The sequence below is a fragment of the Anser brachyrhynchus genome (assembly GCF_964034855.1).
Source record: "Anser brachyrhynchus genome assembly, chromosome: 1".
In the NCBI taxonomy this organism is placed as follows: domain Eukaryota; kingdom Metazoa; phylum Chordata; class Aves; order Anseriformes; family Anatidae; genus Anser; species Anser brachyrhynchus.
The window spans coordinates 155,028,596-155,052,207 of NC_137694.1; the positions used below are offsets into that span (position 1 = coordinate 155,028,596).

The 23,612-nt window shown below is 37.3% G+C and overlaps 1 protein-coding gene across 4 annotated transcripts in view; it reads right to left on the bottom strand.

The window, feature by feature from the left end:
- The window catches only part of PCCA (propionyl-CoA carboxylase subunit alpha), a 285,019-nt gene that overhangs the window by 130,515 nt on the left and 130,892 nt on the right, over positions 1–23,612 (bottom strand). For all 4 annotated transcript variants that reach the window (XM_080575923.1, XM_080575924.1, XM_080575925.1 and 1 more), the window contains exons 15-18: positions 22,302–22,370; positions 21,416–21,491; positions 11,784–11,894; positions 3,025–3,127 (exon numbers count right to left, since the gene is read on the bottom strand). In XM_080575923.1, the coding sequence (XP_080432049.1) occupies positions 3,025–3,127; positions 11,784–11,894; positions 21,416–21,491; positions 22,302–22,370 (359 nt within the window). The remainder of the gene's footprint in view (positions 1–3,024; positions 3,128–11,783; positions 11,895–21,415; positions 21,492–22,301; positions 22,371–23,612) is intronic.

Sequence of the window (23,612 nt, forward strand, 5' to 3'; positions counted from 1 at the left end):
GGGAAAAAAGGGAACTCTAAATACCCCTGCAGTTGTAAAAGAATGCATACTACACATATGGCTCCCAAAAGGGAAAAAAAAAGCCACAAATGAAAACCAAAAGATAATCATATAACTCAAATTCAGCAGAAAACTGTCTATCTGGTAGCTGTGCCAAGTTCAGAAGAAATAATGCATGATTTCAAAATAGTAATGTTCAGTGTAATTCCTAGCACAAAAATTCCTCATGATTGCTTTCAGTGTATGCAAAAGAAAAAAAATGCCGGGGCGCTGAAACTTTGAAGATGATCATCAACATGTTTGTGTAGTTTTCCAAACTGTCAGGAGAATGTTATGGATCAATTTTGGAATACGCAGTCTAAATTCACTTACATTCTCCAACATGGATTTAAAATTCACACAGACTCCAAACATCCAATTCTCCCACGGTGAACTGCATCCAAGATTACAACTGGCTTTTTTGATTTGTTGCCAGTAGGACAGTTTCCTACTATACACTTTTTATTTATTAAAATTTTTCAAACAGATTGCAGACGCACCAATAAAGATGTGCTTTTTATGGCCACAATCCTGCTCCTAAAAAATACCCATGACATGGCACACCTTCAAAAATAAGTCAGACACAGCTTGGCTACGTTAAGGACATGCCATGAGGGATCCTTGATGGGGCTGCAGTAACTTACATGCTCCACAGTATTCAGTCCCCTCTAGAGGGAGTCCACTAGCTGCTCTAAGGAGTGGAGAGTACTGTCCAGGAAACTGCACAATCCTTTGACCTCACTCTGCTTTTGTTTCTTTGACTTGTCTCTGAAGGAGCTGCATGATTTGAAGGAAAGAGGATCGTTATTGGTTTTTATTTTCTTCAGATGTTACTTACCAGTAAGCATTTTCCGCATTACCTTGTCCTTATTTGGCCTCAGACAAGCAGCTTTACGGTCTTTAGAACAAGTAGACCTAACAATGTATGTGGATTGAAACAATGACCTATCCACTAAGAATCACACACAGCCCCCACTTCGAGAAAATTCTAAGACTCAGCTTCTGAAGGATTCCTTCCAGATCTGCATGTACCACAACAGACAGAAAAGACCATCCTGAGGAAACCGAGCTGAACATAGGTACCTGTCATGGCAAGAGAAAGCGATATCCCCTCTATTGAAAAGATTTGTTAGCTCCACCATTTGAAACCTGAAAAAGCGGATCTTAATCCAGTCTTATCAAGGAAAAACTTCACGTGGTCAGACTCCGCTGCCTTCTCTGTTCATGCTAGAGAAATCCATGTGTGGGAGTTAGTTTACAAGGACTTCAATAGGAAGCTACTTTGTCTTCAGAGCAGGAGAGTATTTGTTTGCCTGATATGTCGCAAAATGAGAAGAACGTGTGTGCCTGATTGCTCAATGAAGTATTTTGTTTACGTATTTGACAGTATGATTTAAGTAGTTGAGTGTCTTTTCTATTAAGATACATAGACACCTAGTAATAAAAGAAAAATTTTGCACTAGAAATAAAACATTAAAAGATTCTTCAAAAATTGGACTCCTTTTCTCATTATCAAGTAAGAAGATTTTATCAGCAAAAAAAAATCCCAAATCAGAGCAAGGAATACAACAGTGGTTTGAGAATCACTATTTCAGTCAACAATTAAAATCAATTAAAGTCAACTTAAAATTAAGTAGGAATGAATCCTTTACTCGTCTGTAGCACTAATAGACTACTTAACTTCCTATGCTGACCAGTAAAAACTACAGTCGAAGCTCCTCTTCATTTTCCCTCTTTCACTTTTTAGCTGAGGAACAGTGGCCTTAGCGTATCTGTTGTTCTCCTTATGCCATTTGCTATGGAGGATACAACTTGTGGAATGAAGTAAGAAGGCGCTTAACTTTCCCCTATAGGCGCACAAGGCAAGCAATGACCTAGCCCTACATATGCTATGTATTACAAAGCTGTTATGCTTGCTCTAAGTGTCTTTTTTTTTTTTTTAACACCATATGGTACTATTTATCTTTGTGGGTACAAATAAAAATAAAGACTTCTTGAAACCACATTTCATTTATTCCTGACCACTGTAAAATCAGTAATAGAATACACTGTCAAACCACTGGCATGGAATGTGAATAATGTCTGTCCTGCATTCTGACTCTGTCTGTCTGTATCTCTCACAGACATACACATGCAACTATATTAAAGAATTTAACTTAAGAAACCAAGAAGCATTTTGAAGTTCACATTTGCTATACACAATTGTTGGAAACACCAGCTACCCAAATGAGATTAATAAATTGCATTGTTGTAATAGAAGGTCTCAAGACACTGACAAAGGCTTCAGCTTACAATGATGGGCAAGACTACGATGAAAGCTAGAAGCATCCTAGGAGAAAAGCATACTGTTCCAAAAAGCCAAAGAACTGAATTACTACTTTGACAGACACTACTGCAATGGCTTGCCAAATAACACTACTATACAGGTTACTAACTGCTGCTATCCAAATGAATGAAAAACCAAAAGAATGAAGAAGCAGGGAAACAACAGCAAGGTGCTGACTACTCCAGCGTTTACAAGTCAGAAAGTGTTTTCAGAATTAGACCCTAAATTATTAAGCTTCTTCATCAAGGTAGCAAATTACTCATGAATCCACAATATTTTAAAGCTCTGTAGCTGAATATTCATATTATCCCAAAGTGCTTAGATCGCTTCAAATGGACACATGGGAAATTTGTGATGCTCAATTTGTGGTTAGTTACTAATGTAGCAACATTTTGCATTAATGAAACTCCTGATGTGCATTAATTACTGTACTGGCTTGTAACACATTTTTGTGCCTATTAGCTTGCTAATATGTAGAATAAAAATAATCGTGTGTGACTTGTGCAAGTAGGGAAATGTAAGCACCAGCTCATTTGAATTTAGAAAAAACAGACTATATTAAGAAACCATGCAGTTTCTCACCAGTGTCTCTCTCGTGCATAAGAAGATGTCATTAACAAAACGCATCAGCACATCTGAGTTCCTAGAAACAAACTTACCTTTGAGTCCCTAGAAATCGCTGTGATCTCAGTTGTTCAGCCACATATAAAGAAGCTGCTGTTGCCAGAAGTTCCCTTCTTTCAAGATCTGTCAACTTGTGCCCTAGTTTTCAAAAATCAGTTAAAAAAACACACGTTAGATACCACAGACCAGCACAGACACAGACACAAAAAGTAACAACTAGCAGAGAAGACACTATTCAGTCCTTACAGATTAAACCTACATTTTTCCCCTAAATTAAGATGAGGCTCAGCATAGCAGACGCTCTGAGTTTCAAAGTTTAAATTGTATGTTTTCATACAGATCAGCCCTACTGCTAACACGGGTATCTCTGTTGAAAACAATTTGACAACTGAAAGAAAAAAAATTGAACGACGCTGCAGCATCTTGTTTTCATTACTGAAATGTCACTGGTTGACATATTGTGCCTCATGCTGGTAAGGAATCCATCTGTACATTAGAACTTATTCAAAATATACAGCATTCTTTCTCAGTACCTTACCCTACCGAGGATACAGATTTTCCAAGCAAAAGGGATAATGACAACTCCAGAAATAAATGTGGATGAAACTAATTGTCCTTTAGTGTCATTTGTGTCACCATTATTTTGTGACTAACGGCATACTTGGCACTTCATAAGCAGAAAACAGCTCAAAGTAGCCTGAAATTTAGAGGCAGGCGAGCTAATGAAGGTTTGGACACAAAGGTATGAACCAAAGTGACTGGAAGGTTGTGGGGTTTTTTTTCCTATCCTGGTCTTGTTGCAGACAGAGAAAGTCAAGTTGAAATTTGGTCATCCAGATAAAAAGAGAGAACACAGTGCCAGAACTTTGTCCTTCCCGTGTTTAGGTCTGAGACTGTGAAATACAGATTTGGTATGAGAAGCTGGCAAATAGGTGGACAAGATTGGTGTCACCAGAGAAGAAAGGCAGTCAGAACTGATGTGAGAGGAAGTCAAAGAGCAAGTAAAGTAACCAGCCCATATGGGGGTGACGGGAAGTTAAAGTTGGCACAGAAGAGGGCAAGAAGTGCAGAGAGGAATTGTCATGGAGAAAAAGCAGCAAACTATTCTCAGGAGATGAATTTTGCACAGATGAAAGCCACGGGTGTTTCAAAAGCCAGGGAGGAGGATAATGCAATAATTCAAGTTAAAAATAAAAAATAAAAAAAGATGACGGTAAGACTGAAAGATGTAGCTGAACTCCGTTACAACAGAGCTCTCAAAGTGCTTCATGCAGCTGCTGTCTGCCTCAGTAGACCTTCATGTATAGATATCACAGCAAATGCCACCATCTATGTCAAGTACAGACTTCACATTAAAGGCTGGGGAAGGAGGTGGGGACGGGGTTCAGAAGGCTCTACCTGCCTAAGCAGCTCTGCCCAGTGAAGCACGTTTGCTTCCAGTTATGCAGCAGAGACAATTCCCCTCTCCATCCCTACACTCCCATCACCTCAGCTCTACTGCAGGTAATGTTAACTCACATTCCCTGGTGCTGGTTATTAGGGAGTGACAATATCTATCAGCAACATAAGGCTAGCACAATCCTCAATAAAATACAGAACGGAGACCTCTGAAAACAATCAGAACAGACTTTACAGTAACAAGTGCAAGAGCAGTTTCAAAACAGGATGTCTTCTGCACAGGACTCGTCATCATTTGACTGGTCACATTAATTATGGATAGGTAAAGATGCTGCTTAGAGTTTACCTTGGCAACGCAATCAAGCTAAGATGATGGAAACACCCTCATTACAGTTCCAGTTAGCAGTACAAAGGAGCTGTCACAGGCCAAAAAAATGTATATTTAGAAATAATGAGAGTCAGCAAATCTGCATCTATTTATTTTTAATTTAGCCCATAGTAACATATTCTGGCTAAAGATTAATGCAACTCCCTTTGCTCAGTGTTTATTATTTTCTATCTGCCTTGAAATGGAAACTGTCTTCACTAACACACACATGCAGAAAGAAAAATCGTGAAAGGCTGAGGAACTGGCTTGAGAAACAAACTTGATCTTTCCTCTGCCAGTTACTAGAAAAATTAATTGCAAAGTGAAAGTCAAAAAACACTGAACTTCTGTACCATTTATGTGTGTATATGTATATACATACATGCACATAAGCCCTATACAACTACACAATGCAATAAGCATCCACTATCTGGCTCTGAGGTGTGCCAGTTTTCCAGTTTTCCCAGTAGTTTGCACACAGAGAAGAAGCTGAGATTATTTTTCCAGAAGGCTGTATTTCTAAAATCGGTATTTTTATTATATATATATATATATTTATACACCTTTGCTTTTCTGTCATCATGCCTATGCCCATGAAAAGTCTGTGTGACCAAAACCATATGTTCTCATCTGCTCCAAGAAACACTGGTAGCATCAACTCAGACACAAGAACAAGGTAAAATTAGAGAAATCCCAATGTGAGGGTTTCATTGCACGACTTCATCTTGGATGAAATCAATAACTGCTTTTGCACTTGTTGTGCTGCAAAAACTATTTTCTTCTTGTATCTTCAATAAAAATCAAACTCCAAACAGCGAACAGATGTCAATAATTTGAAACAGGTTAACAACTGATCAAGAACTACATTCACCTCTTCATTATCACTGATGTGAAAAAAATGTTTATCTGCTTTCTCTGTTTGTCACAATCTGCATTAGTTGTGGCACATACTTGGCAAGCGGAAAGACAGTCATCACTGTGGTGTCCGATGTGGGCAAGCTGTATTGATTTTCCCAAGTCTGGGAGATAATTCAAACTGTTAAAATTCGGTTTTGGTCTTTGGCTCTTTGGTGGTGAAAATACAATCCTACCACAGAATGTCCTTAGCATAACTTTGGAGACATACCTCAGAAATTTGATTAAAGGCTGCTTCCTACGGATGGCAATTTGCCATTACTACACAAGAAATTCTGTTGTCAGTACTACCTCAGTTTTCTGAACACCAGCCTCATTCCCACTACCTTTTGCTCTTGCTATGCTTAGTAGGATTTTAAACGGTTTTGAACTTAAATTATTTATTACATTACTATATCTGGAAATACACCAGTGTTCCAGATAGCGATACCTTTGTTTCACCTCAAGTATTATTTTACCTTACAAGCTAGCCCTCAGGACTTCAATTGGATGTCTTGAAATAGAAGTTAATATTCACCACGAATAAAGACATAATAACACAGCCTTTCACGTTCACTATGCAGAAGACCGATCTGAAAAGTTACAAAGGTACTTCTGAGGCATTTTTCCAAGAGCTGCCTTGATTGGAAGCAAAATGAGTATGGAGCAAAGGCTCCCCATCCCAATATGGGAAGTTCTACCACGGCCCTTTCCTACCCTCCTCACTGCATACGGGACTCCTGGGCTGTACGGAGATTTCATCTCTACCATAAGATGTAAATCAGCTCCCAGATCTCTCTCCACAACCTGGGATATACTTCTGCACTCTCGGTATCACTGAGCTGAATTATATAATGTCAACATAAAACACAATTAATGGCTATAAAACTAAGCCACAATTAAAGGAATGGAAGCACTGTTGTTCCTATTACTGAAAACTAGATCATATGCATCTATTATTACTAAACAGCAGAACACTGATCGGAAAGAAGACAGGGAAAAAGTATTTCTCTCTCATTTCCCTGATGTTATGATTGCTTAAATCAATATTATCACAGTATCCCCCAAGCTGAGTCAAAGAGGCTCATGCAATTACTTTACATAACCAACTTCAAATTAAATTACATAAAAGGTCATTTTTCCCATAACAGTCTCATTTGCATTTTGTCCTAGAAATGTGTTTTCTCCTATCAATTACAGAAAAAAAAAAGGCAAAAAAACCCACAAAGCCCTGGTTATGTACCCAGGCCTGTTACTTAATAGTTGAAAAGTGACTTTTCTGGTAGAGAAGAATAAAAATTAAAAGCAAAATGGCTAAGATAGAAAGTACAATGCACAATTCAGATCCACGCCAACGTAGGCAGTGCTGGTATCACATTTAGGTTCAGTTTTGGCTTCCGTTTCTCCCCAGTGGATTTTGAAGTTACAAATAAATGTATACCAAGTAGGCTGAGGCAGAAAACAAAGCTGGATGTTGTCAGAGGTTTTGATTTCTTCAGAAATCAAGATGAGTTTTGTTCCACCCAAAAGTGGTCATGGAAAAATACAGACAACATTGTCAGCATATGCAATCCCAAAACATTCAGAATTGAGAAGTATGTCTCTCACAGAGCTGGTGGTGACCCTTTGCTGGACAGATTGCTAGAACATATAGAAAGGATTGCTAGAGCATATTATTTTGAAGTACAAAGTTATTACTGACAAAGCAATAAAAGTTCATGACTTCATCTGGCATAGAGAAGAAAGTCAACTACGCTATCTGTTGACACAAATTTTATAATCCAGTAGCTTCACAAAATGGAGACAAAGATTCAGTTCTAGTGTGGAGAACGTACATAGAATTAACAGCAACTATCCTCACTCTTCTGTCTTCCGACCATGCACTCTCAACATCAGATTCAGACCAGGTTGCTCAGAGGTTTGTGCAATCAAGTCTTGAAAATCTCCAAGGACGGAGATTCCACAACCTTTCTGGGCAAGTCATCCCAACATGTACTTATCCTTAGAATGAATTTTTGTTTCCTTATATCCAGGTGGAACCTCCCACGCTTCAATTTATGACCACTGACTCTCACTCTGCTGTTGTGCACCTCACTGAAGAGTCCAGTTCCATTGCCTCAGGAAGCCCCTCAGAGATACCAGAAGGCTGCCATTAGGTTCACCCTAAGCTTTCTTGTTTCCAGTTTAAATAAACCTGGTTCTCCTAGCCTCTCCTCATCAGTCTCCTCATGGCTCTCCACCAAACTCAGGTTTATTGACGTTTTTCTTACAGATGTGAGAGGGGTAAAACTGGACAAAATATCCCAGAGGTGGTTTAACAAGTGCTGAGTAAAGTGGAATAATCGTTTCCTCCAACCCATATAATTATAACAAACACAACATATATAAATGCCTTTACCTCACACACACTCTAAAGCCAATACACGATTACAGGAGAGAGAGAGAGAGAGAACCTTACTTTTTTTCCCCCTACTGTATTAGAATCAGATAACAAAGGAACATCCATCAGAAATTCTGCTCTTCTTCTCCACCAAATGAGACAAACATGTAACAAGATGGGAAGATAAAGGGCTCTTCCTTTTGTTTCCCGTGTTCTGGTATGGGTTTTGCGATAATCTCTTGGAAAATTCCCCCATTTCCCACTTGCGCTGGATGTCTTTCCCAAAGGGATTGATAAAGTATTTGAGACAGCTTCTTTGACAGTACTCTAGGAGTATGGACTACTCCTGCATGCTTGGCAAACATTTTCATTTCAAAGTGCTTGGAGACCACACTAAGACAGGCATATTCGTGTCACACCTAACCCAACCGATGTTGCTGTACCCACCGTCAGATCTGCAACTCCTCCCAAAACATACATGTGTGCACAGAGCAATAACCCACGCCAGCTGACCTACCAGCCAGCCAGCATTCTGGACAGCAGCTGTCTTCCCACGCTAATCATACCCTGAGCAAGGCTAGTTTCAGCACAACAACATTTTTAAATTACTTGAAATAAATTTGTTTTCGTTAATGAGTGTTTATTTAAAGAAGGAAAAAAAAAAGTTAAGCCCTAACATGAAAATAACTGTTACAGTTCTAGATGTAATTTGAAGTGGAAATCACAGAAGTTAATTTTCTGAGTTGAAGAAAAATGCACTTAAGGGAATGGGCCAATCCTTATGCAGTCAAGAGAAAGAAAACAACTAACATTCATTACTTAACATCAGCGCAGACCTACAGTGGCAACTGTGCAGTTTAGAAATGAAACACACTGGATTGTGCTCAAGCATTAATATAGCATGGGTCTTCACTGAATTTTTTTTTTAATTATTTTTAAGTTTTCCAAATTTAAAACATTTCTGGTATGGGTTTCTACTCTGATCAGCAGCACAAATTTCTAGGTATTTCCAAATTCACTTTGGCTACACTTTGTTTTAATTTTACGGATTATATCTTTTTTTAAAGCTATGGGGTTTTTTGCCTCCCTTTTTTTAAATAAACCATATTATAATATAAGAAGCTACTTAATTTTCAAATTTTCGTAGCAAAGTTTACCCTGGGTATTTATATAAAAAGGTTGGCGAAGTGAATATAGCACTTGCATTGTGTAAGCTAGTTTTCCTTTGTTTCTCTTGCTGAGCTTTTATGCATCATCTTCCCACCACTCTAGCTTGCCTTCAACAATTTCCATTAGAGTCTTTATATCTGCAGAAATATTTTTCAATAGGTACTTAAGAAACTATCCTCTAATTCAAATGACTGATAATTTTTCAAGCCAGAGGGGTCTGACCCAGTGTGAACTACATTATTAAAAGGGCTCTCAATTACTTCATTGAGGTTTGAATCGGTATTCTTGAATGTGTATTCTTGATTTGAAATAGAAATGCTTTGTAAATAAAATGCAGAAATCATTATTATCATTACAAATGCTAATGTATGCCTGTATTTGAGGCACAGAAGGAGAGGAGTGAGACTTTTCATTCTGCATGAACAAAGTCTAATCATTTCACAACATTCATTAGTTCCTATTGGGAACTGTCATGGCATCTCTTCTCATGTTTTCCAGTGTCTCCAGCAAAAGCTTATCTTTAAGAATCTGTTAATACCACATTATCTTTTAATTCAAGACTGCAACATTAATCAGTCATTTGCATGAGTATGTGCACACAAATATACGCATACACAGTTCAAGTCATATGACCCCAAATTTGTCACCCTCCAACTTGTGGACCAACAAGTAATTAACTGACTATATAAAGCTTAACATTGCAATATGATTTTTTTTTTTAATAAAAAACAAGAGATAAAGGTTCCTTTCTGGAGTCAAAAATATAGAGCAAGACCAACTGCATCAGCAAAACGTGTCCCATCTTCTAAGAAGTGACCAAGGACCCCAAATGTATTAGCACAAGTAAGGGCAGAATGGTTTCTGTTTTCATCATTCCCAGTTGCGTGTCAGGTGAGTCTGCCTTTTCACAACATGGAATAAACCCACCTAATAGTTTGCAACCTTTCCTTTCTCCTCCATTCCCTTCTCCCCATTCTAGCCTGTCACTCACTCTGTACATCTACCTAAGTACACCAGACTCCTCCATGAGCTAAGCCAACCCAATAACTCTCAAAAAACTACTGCAACAAAGGCAGCAACAATAAAAACGCAGTGTTCTGGTGGTTTAGGGAACTGAATCCACTCAGGAAAAGGACTGAAAAGTCCCAGAACCATCAAAGAGATGGGACATGGGATTCCATATAAAAGTGTCAGGGAAGGGAAGGGAGACAGACCTGCTAATCAGCAGCAGTGAGCCTTCATAGCAGATCAGAGTACCCTCAAGTCTATGATGGATGAAAGCCAGCTCAGTGACCTGAAGATTAAGTACCTTAGCAAAGAAGACAAAGAACATTTGAGCTTCAACCATCCCAAGCTTACTGCCACCCAAGGTGACTAACTCCTATTCCTTTGCCTCAGTCAGGAGCCAAGAACAAGCTGGATGCATTAATCCCACTTGTAGGACTGCATCAAATAAAGCTGCCAACTACACAATGATATAAAGTACTTCTGTGGGGGAGTACTCTGCACCAAACTCACACACTGAGTCCTGGGGTAAGAAAAATCTGTTCTGCTCTTAATGAGATTACATTTCGTGAGGTGCCAGTCATTTCTGGTGACTGCCAAGTGCCAGTGTGGTCTCCAAGTGGGACCAGGATTTTGCCACATTGGGTTAATAATGACTGGGAGACAAAGGAATCTCCGCAAGATTCATAAAAACACCCACGAAAGATGAGCTAAAAAACCTGGAACTTTTATACATATTTTTATATATATATATATACATGTATATATATGTAGAGCTTCTGCCTCATGAAGGTCAGCTGAGGTATAAGGCCTGTAGAAAGACTGAGTCTGTCCACATGGGTAAAGAAAGGATCTACAGCAGATTGGCTGAGAGAGAAGACAACCTTTAAAATTTTGATCCTTGTGAAAGGAAACCAATCTATTCAATTACTTACATTCCTCTACTAACGGTTGTTACACACTTCTGCAATTTGTCATTTGGGATGTTGTAAAGAAATATTTGCATTTGTGTTCACGTTAACCTAGCTTATGAGTGACAATAATTTCAGGTAATGCCCACTACTGTGCATAATGAGTATTAAGACCAGCTTACTGGAACACTCTAACAGAATGCCTACATCCTCCACACAATGCTGCAGTGAACACAAAGGGTGCCAAAAGGTGCCTCTGAAGATGCTGTGCAGACCAACTGGAGAAGCAATAATGGTGGGTAAAGAGAAATCTCATCTCCAGTTAACAGTAGGAGCACTGTCTGTAATGAAGCACAACAGCATGGTAGAGTTGAACTGATGTTTATTTTACATATTTCATATCACCTACAAATTGTTTTGCTTGACTTTGGTTGTATTTCATTTACTATTTTGTTACTAGAAATATATATTTTGTCTTGTTGAAAGTGAAGAAAGTAACTGGTTCAATCATGTATTATTAAAAAATTGTGTCTACACGGATACATCCAAAAAATGTAAAGACTGATTGGAGAACATGACAGTCTATAAATATAAAAGGAATAATAACCAGAAACAACACCTCTCAAGAAAAAAAAAAAAAAAAAAGAAACATTCCAAAGAGGAACAAACCTTTAAATCCATCAGGATAGACTTCAGGAAGAAATTTAGTGCTAATGTCTCCTCGAACAAAGCGTGGATGGATGATCACTTCTCGCAGTAAAGAGATATTGTGAGTCACACCTGAAAACAAAACACCAATACAAAAATCAGGTGAAATTATTAATTGAATTACAGTAGAAAACAACTTCTAAAAATACATGCTCTCAATTACACAGAATATTTGTTCATAACTTAGAAACCAGAGTACTGATGTAATCAAAGCAGATTTACCAGTTTTCTCCACTCCTGCTTCAAGATATCCTCCTTAAACACTCAGATTAATTATGAAGTAATTAAGAGGAAGAATTTTCACCTCGCCAAGCCTGGTTCAAACACCTAGTTAAGTCAATGACAGCATGCACAACCAAGAGACTTTTGGTCATCTCACTGAAACGACAGATGTGTCATGACCATGCATATCAGCACAATTCCAACAAATCCCAGCCTATCTTGTTAACCTGCCACTTTACATACGTGCACTGCTGTGGAAGATACATGTCACAGTAATTCCTCAGTCATGGTAACGAGAGATGGTAAGAAGTTTTATCACAAATATATACATATATATACACACACACACAATTTTTATATATATACACTATATACAGTAGTAGTAAGTATGTGTGTGTACATATACACTATATCACTATACAGATTTTGTAGAGTTTTCATAATTTCTCTGTCATAAAAGATTCCCGTGGAACATATAAAACAAAGAAACCTATTGGTTACTCTCAACTGCAAGTTAAGCTATTTGGATTTTTTTTTCCCTATTGAAACAGATATCACTAACACAAAGACACTAGCAGTACAGTGACCGTGAATTGCTGGGGCAACAGAAGGAGATTCTTTTATGCTTCTACTTCTTTTCTCTTTGTGTTTTTCCAGTTTAGAAGTATGAATAACATTCTTGTTATTTTATGTGCAGATCAGTTCAAACTGTTTTAAAGCTTTTTCCCCCTACAGTCTGCTGCTGGTGTGAATTTTCAAGCTCTCTGTGTGGCCATTACTGAAACCACTTTCAACACATGGAATGAGAGTCAGCCTCACTGAATCATGAAGTCATAGCTTTAAAGACTAGTTCATGAGCCATTAAAGAAGCACATTACGCAACCAGTTCAATGATGACAAGATGAAAATTCGACCATTTGATTAAAAGAGCCTCCTTGCTGCTTCTGACCCAGGCAGTCATTCATGGACCTTGATTTCATAAACACAGAATGAAACTCACTTTGTATCTCTGCTAAAAAAAAATATTTATTTTTAAATGCCAAATGACTATAACTTGGAAAAAAAAAAGTTCTTTGGCTGCTACAAAATAGAACTAGTAATACATGAATGTATTGATCCCTCCCCCCAGATTTTTCCATTTGCATAGTAAGTTGAAGTATCGGACATTTTCATCTATTAAGTACAGCTTTGGGACTGTAATTAGAAGACAAAAGAGGGGTTCTTCAATGCTCCCTGACTTTGACTGAATGCAGGGTTTAAACGCATTACAGTGTGTAACCAGATCATCTCATGTTTTTCTTTCCTAAACAGCTATAAGATCCCTGGTGAGATGATGGCTGATGACAGATGACAGAGAGCTTGGTGTCTCAACTGACTGCCCCAAAAGACCTGAAATCAAAAAACCACTGAGTATCTTAATTACTTTCAAATCATTTGCACCAGAAAAACCAGAAACTTCTGAAATGTTTTAAAACTCTAAAATTCCCTTACTGAGTTCAAAAGAGCAGACAAGCCTAGGTGTCTGGGAAGCAATATAATGTGTTCTACACATGTAAATTAGAATTATAATATGCAGTTTCCATATAAAGCATCACGAAAGGCTATCTTTATTGATCCCCGTGATCAGTATATGAATAATGACTGCATGGTTGATCTACTTCTCAAAACAGAGTTACTATCTTTAGTGGTGTTCCTAATCATATGCTCAAAAAAAATAATTAATAATAATAATAATGCACCAGTGTAATCCTTCAGAAGTCTAGAAGTTTTAGATTTACAATTTAGCATGACCTCTGTCAAAGTTCATAAGGTCTCCATCTGTGTGCGAGTAACTGCTAGGCTACAGAAATATGGACCCCTACAGCAGCTCGCTCCTGACTACCTGCTGCTTCCAAAACACTGGCCAGACATTAGCCCCACACTCTCACAGGATCAAACGGAGGCTAACAGGCAGTGCTTATTTCATGCGAAGTTACACACTAAACTGAAGTATATTATATTTATGTTGCAGTGGTTTTCAGGGGATTTTTCTTTTTCTTGTCCGGGTCTGCAGTCTGCCAAGAACAAAATCACATTTGTTAACCTGACAAGCCATGACATTTCCAACAAACAAAATCCAAAACCATATCAATTTATTTCCCCTCCAGAAAACAAAATTTCACTTCAGCATCATTCTTTTACACCGTTAAGACTGATGCAGAACTGCAGTTGCAGTAATATTCTTCTTCTCTCTAAGTCGAAATATAATAAAAAATAATAATCAATGTTCCTTGTGCCTCTTTTCTCTTCTTTCACTCAGCTGTGCTCTTCATACTATATTACATCAGCAGAAGCTCAGTTTAGGATGTACTTCATGGATTTCAATTTTGACACACTATTTTCCATAACACACTTGTAAAAGAGAGAGGACTAACACTTAACGTCTGGAGATCTAATGAAATAAGAAATGTATATATTTTCAAATCTTATATATAAACATATATGTAATCCTGATGTTCAATCAACTTTCTAGTAAAACTGTAGTTATTGCCTAATGAATACATGAACATATTAAATATTCACATCTTTCAGCAGGGCTGATTAGTAAGCACTGTTTTGAAGAAGTCCTCATTAAAAAAATAAAATATTTGGAAGAAATTCCTTCACATACTGCCTCTTATCTTGTACATTCTCTGGTCTACATCTACCTTAAAATCTTGGTAAATTTACCTGATTTTTTAATCAACTTACAAAATGCTGCCTAGCCCCTATCCTGGTTTCCAAAAAAACAGAACGATGAAAAAGACAATAAAATTAGTTTTATAGAAAACACAAGTTTTATAGCCGGTTTATGAACAGACTATTATTTTTACTCACTAAAAGCCTGAACAAACCTGGAATGCTAAGGCACAAAACCACAAGCCATGTTTTCACTATAAATATTTACTGACACTAAACATATTCAGCGTCGATTAGCCTTTTTACAGCATTAAGCTTCTGTCATCTTGACATTTGCAAACACAAATCTGCATTTATCCATGTAAACTTAATTGGAGTCCTACATGCCTCTCTGTAGATAAGCAGTTGAATAGACTTAACTTGCTGATAATTTCCAATTGTGCTGAGTGGAACAGAAAGAACTGCATACTTTCTGATTACAAAAACTACACATAGAGTACGGTACTAGAGGTTTCTCTTTAAAAAAAAAAATAGCAAAAATAAATGATCTCCAAGCATTTTAAATACTGAATAAGAATAAATGCTATGAACTTTTGAGGCATCCCTATCAATTTCTTTAACCAAAAAAAAAATAGTATTAACCTGTGCTGTGTTTTGAAAAACTTATGCTTCTATTCAAAACAATGTTCAAATCTGTGGTAATGCTCAACTATGAAAAAACACTTTCAACACAAACTTTTCAAAGTTCACAATTACCACTCAGCTAGCCTCCATGTTTGCAATTCCAAAAGTTGTCATAATATTCCCTAAATCCTTCAACATTCAACTGTTTAGTTGTCTTTCAAAGCCTGCGTTTTGTTTCACTTCAGAGAAGTCTATGTGCAGACAAAGTACAATCTCTTCAGCAAAAAGAAAGGCTTTTTAATTTTATTATTATTATTCTAATACCCAAACATCCACATAAAATTCTCATACAGAACCAGTACACCACTGACTCTTGGAGTTGAACATGTATTTCAAGTAAAATAGTAATTCTCCCCAGTTTTAAAATCTTGAGCTCACAAAACTCATAGACCAGAATAAAGAGGGAAAATAAGAAAAAAAAAAAAAAAAGATTATATATGGTAGTATCCTACTGAAAAATTATTAGTTCAAACAAACTAAATTTTGTACTGCATGGACTTCTGAAAATCTTAAGAGGAAGATGATGGCCATCTTGCCATCACCATCTCCCTGGCCAGCCCCTTAATCTAAAGAAGAGGAATGGACCTCCAGGACAACACTGTATCTAAGGGTTCCAGCTAGAAGTAACAGTACTTGTCTTTGGATGTCTCAATGTGTCACACTGATTTTCTTGTAACTTTTCACTTCCACAGATTCTCTGACCCCCAGAAATGCACAGACTATTCTCTCTCTCTTCTCCTGCATCAATAACATTGCATTCCCCTTTCACCTGATCAGTCCGTACGTTGATTGTCCTTTCCTCTCCCTCCCACGTACAGCAGTAGGCAATAAACATTCCTAAACCACATGCCATAACGTTCCCCCGACAAGCTGCCATTCCCACTCCTTCCCCTGGAACTGGCTTAAGAGAAAAGGGATGGGAGAAATAGGAGGAGAATCTCCCCCATGCCAGCATCTGTACTCAACGCTGACGTTACCAAGCATTCTGCACTGGTCTCTTCTAGCGCTTGGGAGCTGCTATCCATTAGTTGCCTTCCCTTCTCTGGTTTCAGTTTCCACAGTGACCCGCTTGGGAGCCAGACGATCTCTGCTGCAAAGGGTCAGAGAACACGCTGGATCTTGTGGAGTGCCCAAACCTCGCTGCCTCTGCTATGGAGAGGGGAAAATCCACAGGTCAGTCGTGGAATCTCTTGCAGCTCTTTTGTAAAGTGCAAGCAGGAAAACGAGGCCCATTCCTATCTTTTTTTTTTTTTTTTTTTTTTTAAGAACAAACAGGCACTTTGCAGGAAAGCTGGTTTACGTACAAAGATTCTTCACAACACCAATGAGCTCACTAGCATACCAGCATGGGATTAGAATACAAAATAGTATGCAATTTGCATCACTGCCATCAACAAGTATCTTTTAAGTAATATATAAAATACCATCATTCAGTAATTTACAATGAACAGTATTTTGGATTTCATTGAAGTTTCCTGTGAAATTTTCTGTACCTGACTTTTTCTTTTTTTTTTCCCTTTTTTTTTTTTTTCTTCAAAGTCAAGGCCTTCTCCACAACACTAAGCACAGTATTCTTTTTTTCCTCCTAGTTAGTGTGTTTACAGCTGGAAAAAACTCAAGACAACAGTTTCTTCTACACTGTTCTTTCAGGTCTCAGTTCATCTCACAGAGTTCCCTTCTGTATTCCCATTCCCCTCAAAACATTCACCATGGTTATTTACCACTTTTCAGTTTTAGGTGCTTGCTCTTCTGCTCCATGCTGGAAAAAGCCACAGTTAGTGGCTCCCCTATTTCTACTGCTCCTTGTTTCATCTGCTTCTTACTCTTTCCTCAGGTGCTCTTTTTTCCCTCCCTCTTCTTTTTTCCAAGTAGTACACTACATTTCCCTCTCCATGCAGCAAGCAGGACCTCGACAGGGAAAGGCTGACTATTCACAATGACTGTTAATTTCATGTTGCTGCTTTATGCTTGAATCAGCAGGGAAGACAAAAAGCAAAGAGAGGTCTAAGGAAAGATTACAGAAACCTCTGCATACAATGATACAAGCTATCTGCCCAATCAAACCTCCACTGAGCTGATGTTCGGTTCTACTTGCTGCATAAATACGTTCATTTTGTTTATTTAAATAAAAACACTTCTCATATGTAAACTTGCCAGAAATTCATACTGGGTTTTATTATCTCCTTTAAATGAACAGATTAAACATCATAAATGATTACACAACAAACATGCTAAAATCTTAGAGAAACTGAGAAAATGGAAAATCACACATTATGTTTACACATACAGTAAACACACTAAGATGTATTATTCTAATATCCTATTTCTATTGTCTAAATTAGAATGAAAAAAAAAAAAACAAACCTTAAGTTTCAGATGAAAGATGACATAAAACAGGAGAAAGATGAACTACCAATAACGTTACAAACTCACAGGTGAATTACTCATGCCTCAGCCCAATGAACAACACTACTTCTTATGCTTGACCAATGTCTTTAACATTTCCGTATCTAGAAATTCTCCAGTAATCACTGAATAAAACTGTGAGATAAACACGGGTTAGACCTTGAACATTAAAATCACCCCTGAACCATACTGGAAGACCCATGAATAGCAGTATTAATCATACCTTTCCTCTTTCAGAAATCTCAGCTGGGATTTTGAATTCAGATCAGTTCTCAGTGGAAGAGTAGGTTCTGATCAGAATAATTTAGCTGGTAAAGGACCTCGGGAAATCATTTAATCCAATCCACTCCTCAAATGTTTGACTTTCATCTGGCCTATTACAATATAGATATTACAAAGGAAGTAAGATGCAGATTGCTTCCCTATGACCACATTCAATGTACCCTGGGTTAGCCACATTGTTAGCATCTACTAACGAATAGATTTGTTCCCTGCAAGTGGAATGGAGTTAAAAGACAATGAGATAACACTTGGATATCCTAAAGTCACAGCAGCAGAAATCAAATATGTACTCATACAGACAGCACACAAGGAGCAGCAGAGTAAGTCCTTGCACTTCACACTCTCAGCACGCCTCAACCCATCCTGGATGAGGCACCTCCAGGAGGGTCACTGTGCCGCCTCAGTCCCTGGGTTCTCTACTGGGATTGCCATGAATGACATTATATGTTGGCGTTTGTTCCAAGAGGACATTTGTCTTCTAGGAACTCAGTAAAGACCACTGATTTCACACAGGTCAGCAAGCAACCATCAAAATATTAGTGACTAAAAGTCCTTACCAACTTTCGCCTGCTTTGAACTGGTGACACAGAAGTGATGGGAAAGACTCCATCTTCCATTAGCAGTCCCTAAGCTATCCATTAGATGGTCCTTGACCTGTTACCCAGTCACCCCATCCCATCCCGACCGGAGGTAAGCAAGCAAGCATTTTTGTTTACAGAAATGTTGCGATTCTTGGGAATTTAAATTTAAATTCTCAGTGTGTATTATCTGTGCAATTTGCACTGATTTTATCTGGTAATGCTGAGCAACTCGTAAAAGACTTGCATCTTAGAATGGAAAATAAACTCTCTCTAAAATACAAAGCAAACAAGAGCTGATTCAAATAGTTTTTTTTCAGAATATGGAATATGAAGCACACTATTCAGTAAGACTATGTTGATCTTTAGTTATATATGGACATTCACATAAGATCCATGTGGTTTAATATTGTTTTATATAACATTTTAAAGTAAAAATACACAAATTATTACATTATTTCTTCTTCATCACTTGTTAAGCTTACTTACACTTTAATTAGAGACAACTCCTTTGAACAATGGAAGTTCTGTACTTGTCTGATCTGTCCTATCTGCAATGTTCTGAACTGCACTGACAAGTACAAAAACATTATTCACACTAGAAAAGAGAAGAGAGACTTCAATACCCATGTATGCTCCATTTTAAGTAAACCCTGAGAATAAATTATCTGCTGAGTAAAACTACATGAAAATCCTGTTGGTTTTCAGATGGAAACCACTGTTCATCACGACAGAAAACATGTCCTGAAAATTCATCTACTTTTGAAACCTACGATAAATTAATATTTGTCTTCTGTAATACACGAAAAACACTTTCACCTGTACTTAACTTACTACCTCTTTCAATGTTTTGAATAGACAAAGAGCTTTTTCACTGGTAGGAATGTTACATAGAGATCAGGTATGGACATTTAAATGCATACATGCATATTAATAAAAATGTAAAATAAATCATGAATGTAAATTATTAGTTTTCAGATGTACTGTGTCATATCCTTTCTAGATATTTATATATATATTACAACTCTTCATAGGTCCATATACATCTATATTTGGGGGCTGGAACTAGACGATCTTTAGGGTCCCTTCCAACAAGCCATTCTATGATTCTGCGTAAAATAACTAAGAACAAACTATTAGGTAGTCCTGTGTAGACCCAGTCATTGGACTCAGTGACCCTTGTGGGTCCCTTCCAACTCAGGATGTTCTGTGATTCTGTGATTAAGTTCCATCTCACATTATAACGGGATATCGCATTTATTATTTATCCCAATCAAAAACCATGCTCCACAATGTCAATATTCTCATTAAATATAATCCTTCTAGCATCATTTGCTATTAATACAACTCATTTTGAATCAAGAGCCTGTCACCATTAAAAATAAGAAAAAAACCTACTCCACATCAGTTTGACTATAGTGGCAGAAATTTCTTTCTCACATACATTTACTCTGCTGATATACAGCAGGGATTTACATCTGCACATTGTACTGCAATAGCCTGATCGCTCAAGTTCCACCAGTATAAATCCATTTAAGAGTTATGCAGCTCATTTCCAATGTCTGGTCCTACCACCTATCTAACTACACTATGGTAGAGGGATGCTCATTTTCCCCTAGATAGACAAATCTTTTGAGTCTGAAATGGCATCTGTACTATTCACTATGTCTATTCATCAGACAGCATTAAAGCCATATCAAGTTTTACAGAAACACTAATGTGCTTGTCTTCTGTATGGGCTAGGGCCTCCTGCTCCTCCTTCTCAGCCAGTTATGGAAGGAATTAAACGTGTCCCATGTCTTTCTCCCATCTTAAATCATTGAACAAACTGTCCAACAATCAAAAAAAATTTAAAAAGCAACAAAAGCAACAAACCTTCCAACAGGCGCCTTCCCTGCTACCTTCGCTCACTAAGTATACTAGTGAATGAAATTAGTAGTATACTAGTAATGAAAAAACAGTTTCCTCAAAAAACACAGACAAGGGGTAAAATGAAGATTTTGTGACATTACAGTTCCCTTCTCTAATCAACCCCTGGATAAGAAAGAATAAAAAATTCTATTTTTCCCCCTCCTATTCTGAGTTTTCCTTCTGCATCTTCCATAAGACACAGAGGAAGATGTAAAGATTTCTCCCAGAAAAAACACAACTTCCCTTTGTAAAACTTCAAAAGAGTTAAAGTGGTCATGGTTGATTCACCCCTGCTGCTTGCGAAAGCTGAAAGAGCATCCACTTCTTCTAGGCAGTCGGTCAGCAAGAGCTGAAACACATTCTGCTTATGTCTCTATTTACCCAAATATAAACAATTACATTGAAAATAAGAAACAGATATATATATATATATACACACACAACCAAATACTGTATTGTGATATTAATTTATCTGCAGCCAATGTATTACTGTGCTATAAAACAGCAATTACTTAAAATTTCTTACAGTGCTGTGGCCTTTTTTTTTTTTGCAACATTAATGTAAAGTAATACATCAATTATGTGACACCACTTTGTGAAAATCCTTTAGGAAAACAATTTAAATATTTAGAGATAAATATTTAATCTCAAAGCATAAGCAAGGAGAAAAAAAAATGAAATCTATTCAGTATTGATTTATCTTCTCAGCTTAATTAACACAAGCTTTTCCTGTTTTCATTTGCACTTAAGAAGGAGGAACTTTACTCTATTTGCTAATTACTATATTTTCAAGCTGTTTTCTTGAAACAGATGCCAGCCTATCACACTAGGAACCTAAATTTCTGTAGTTACCTCGAATTACATAATTGTCCAGAGCCTCTTCCATTCTTTTCAGTGCTTCAGCTCTATTAGAGCCATAGGTAATCAGCTAAAAAAACAAAAGGTATTTAAGTTACTAAAAATGGCATAATATTTGTCTCTAGAATCTGAAAAGCATTTAAAATGAACACAGTTTGTACAACTTCTGCAGTCACAAAAACATTTCTCACACATTACTGGATCTATGCTTCAGAGGCTCTCTAAAACAACAAGAGAAAACTAAGATCTCTTAACCCATTCTATGAAAGAAGTCCAATCACCTTCACTTCATACCAGTATAGGCATCTAAACAGGCCCTCTCTTCCTTGGGTGCACAGAAAATTATAACAGAGATTGAGCACTAATTGATTCTCCTGACTTCTGAATGTCCCAACCACCTTCTAAGATGTAAGTGTGAATTTTTTGACAATCTGACTATGAAGTCAGAGTTTAATTTTACCAACACATTACTGATGAATAAGAATAGTGAGAGAGACTTTCAACCATGTTTTCCACTGCTTCTCTTTGGAAGCCAGAACTATTACGATCATGTCTAGCTAGGTTACGTTGAAAGATACAGTGGCAGCACCCAAGTCTGAATGTACATGTTTCTGTTTAAATTAGAATCCTTTTAATAATCAGAAACTGCAAAACAAACAATTATTGTGTCAAAACATAATTTTTTTGTTTACAAGTAACACTCAACTTCCTCTATTCCACATCTTCCTTCACTTCTTCTGTATTCCCTCAAGGCATGTTATGCTCAGCATCTTTAAAATACCGATTTACCAATCCTTTAATATATTTTCCTTCACTGATCTGTGTACAAAATTAGTGTTTCATATCTTCAGAGTATTTATTAAGAAAGTAATCAACTTACTTTTGAGATCATAGGATCATAATAAATGCTAATATCACTGCCTTGTTGTATGCCACTGTCAACACGTACCTTCAAAAAATAAGAAGGAAAAATAATTTTACATTAAAAAAAATTCAGCATGTGATAAAATATATCTGGCAGACTTAAAACATAACACTCATGAAACTTATCAAGTATATTTTTCCCTTGAAGAGCTAGGATAATAATTTGTTTTCATAGAAGCTGAAAAGGTGGGGAGGGAGCTTTTTTCTCCACCAGGAAAAATACTTGCAGGTTATTCCATCCTTTAAAAGAAACAGGAACGCAATCTTCAGCTGATGGTCAAAATTCTTTTGTTCTCCTAGAATGCACAGCAAACACGTTACATTTGATCTAACAATTTAGGTTGTGTTACACACTCTAAACTTCAATGCTCAACGTATCCAATTCTGATTTAATCACTGTAATAAAATAGTTGTAATTATTCTTGACTGACAGCTGGCATGAAGGATGCCCCTTCTAATCACACCCTTTCTGCGTACACATGTAATCACATCCCGCACGTTCCACTATAGACCTTCCGAAGGCGCCAGGAGGAATACAGCTAAGGACTATTCAGCAGGAACTTTGGAGCTCTGCTTATCAGCTCTATAGGAATACTGATCCTGTGGTTTTCATGTCTGTAACACTTTCCTTCTCTGCCTCACCCTCTCAACTGTAAACCTTTTTTTTTTTTCTGTTGCTGCTGGTTCCCCTGAGGCTTTAATGTTTACACAGCTTTTTCCACGGCTTTGTTTTGTAAGGACACAGCCCCAATTAAAGCTCTGATTCTGCAATATTCATGGAAAAAAAAATGACACAAGTTCAAAAATTTCTTTTGAAGAGGCTGATTGCTGTTAACCAGCCAACAAGTTAGTTAGTATATTGCTGATTCTTGTTTTCATCTCTCAGTTTGATTTCATCACTGTAGCAATGAGGTTAGCCATATAAAACTTTGTTTTAAATGAGCAATTCCTGGGTAAGAAATATTTACTAAATTGCTGCTTTTGAGCACTGGAACCTGAAATATTTTTAAAATACTGTGATAAATGCATTCTGGGGATGGAAGACTCTAATCAAAACTGTTGAAACAGCAGGGCTCTGATACACAGCATTGTAAAGGGGATGGGGAAGAGGGTCCTGGAATCTCACTTAAATCTTCACCTGTGGGAAGGAACCTTTGCAATAAACAGCAGCTCATCTGTCTGCAGTAAGGCAGAAAAAGGTCAACGCAACGGCTGTTAGGCCTTTAATATTTTAATTTAGGCAATTATCAAGGGACCACATGTAGAA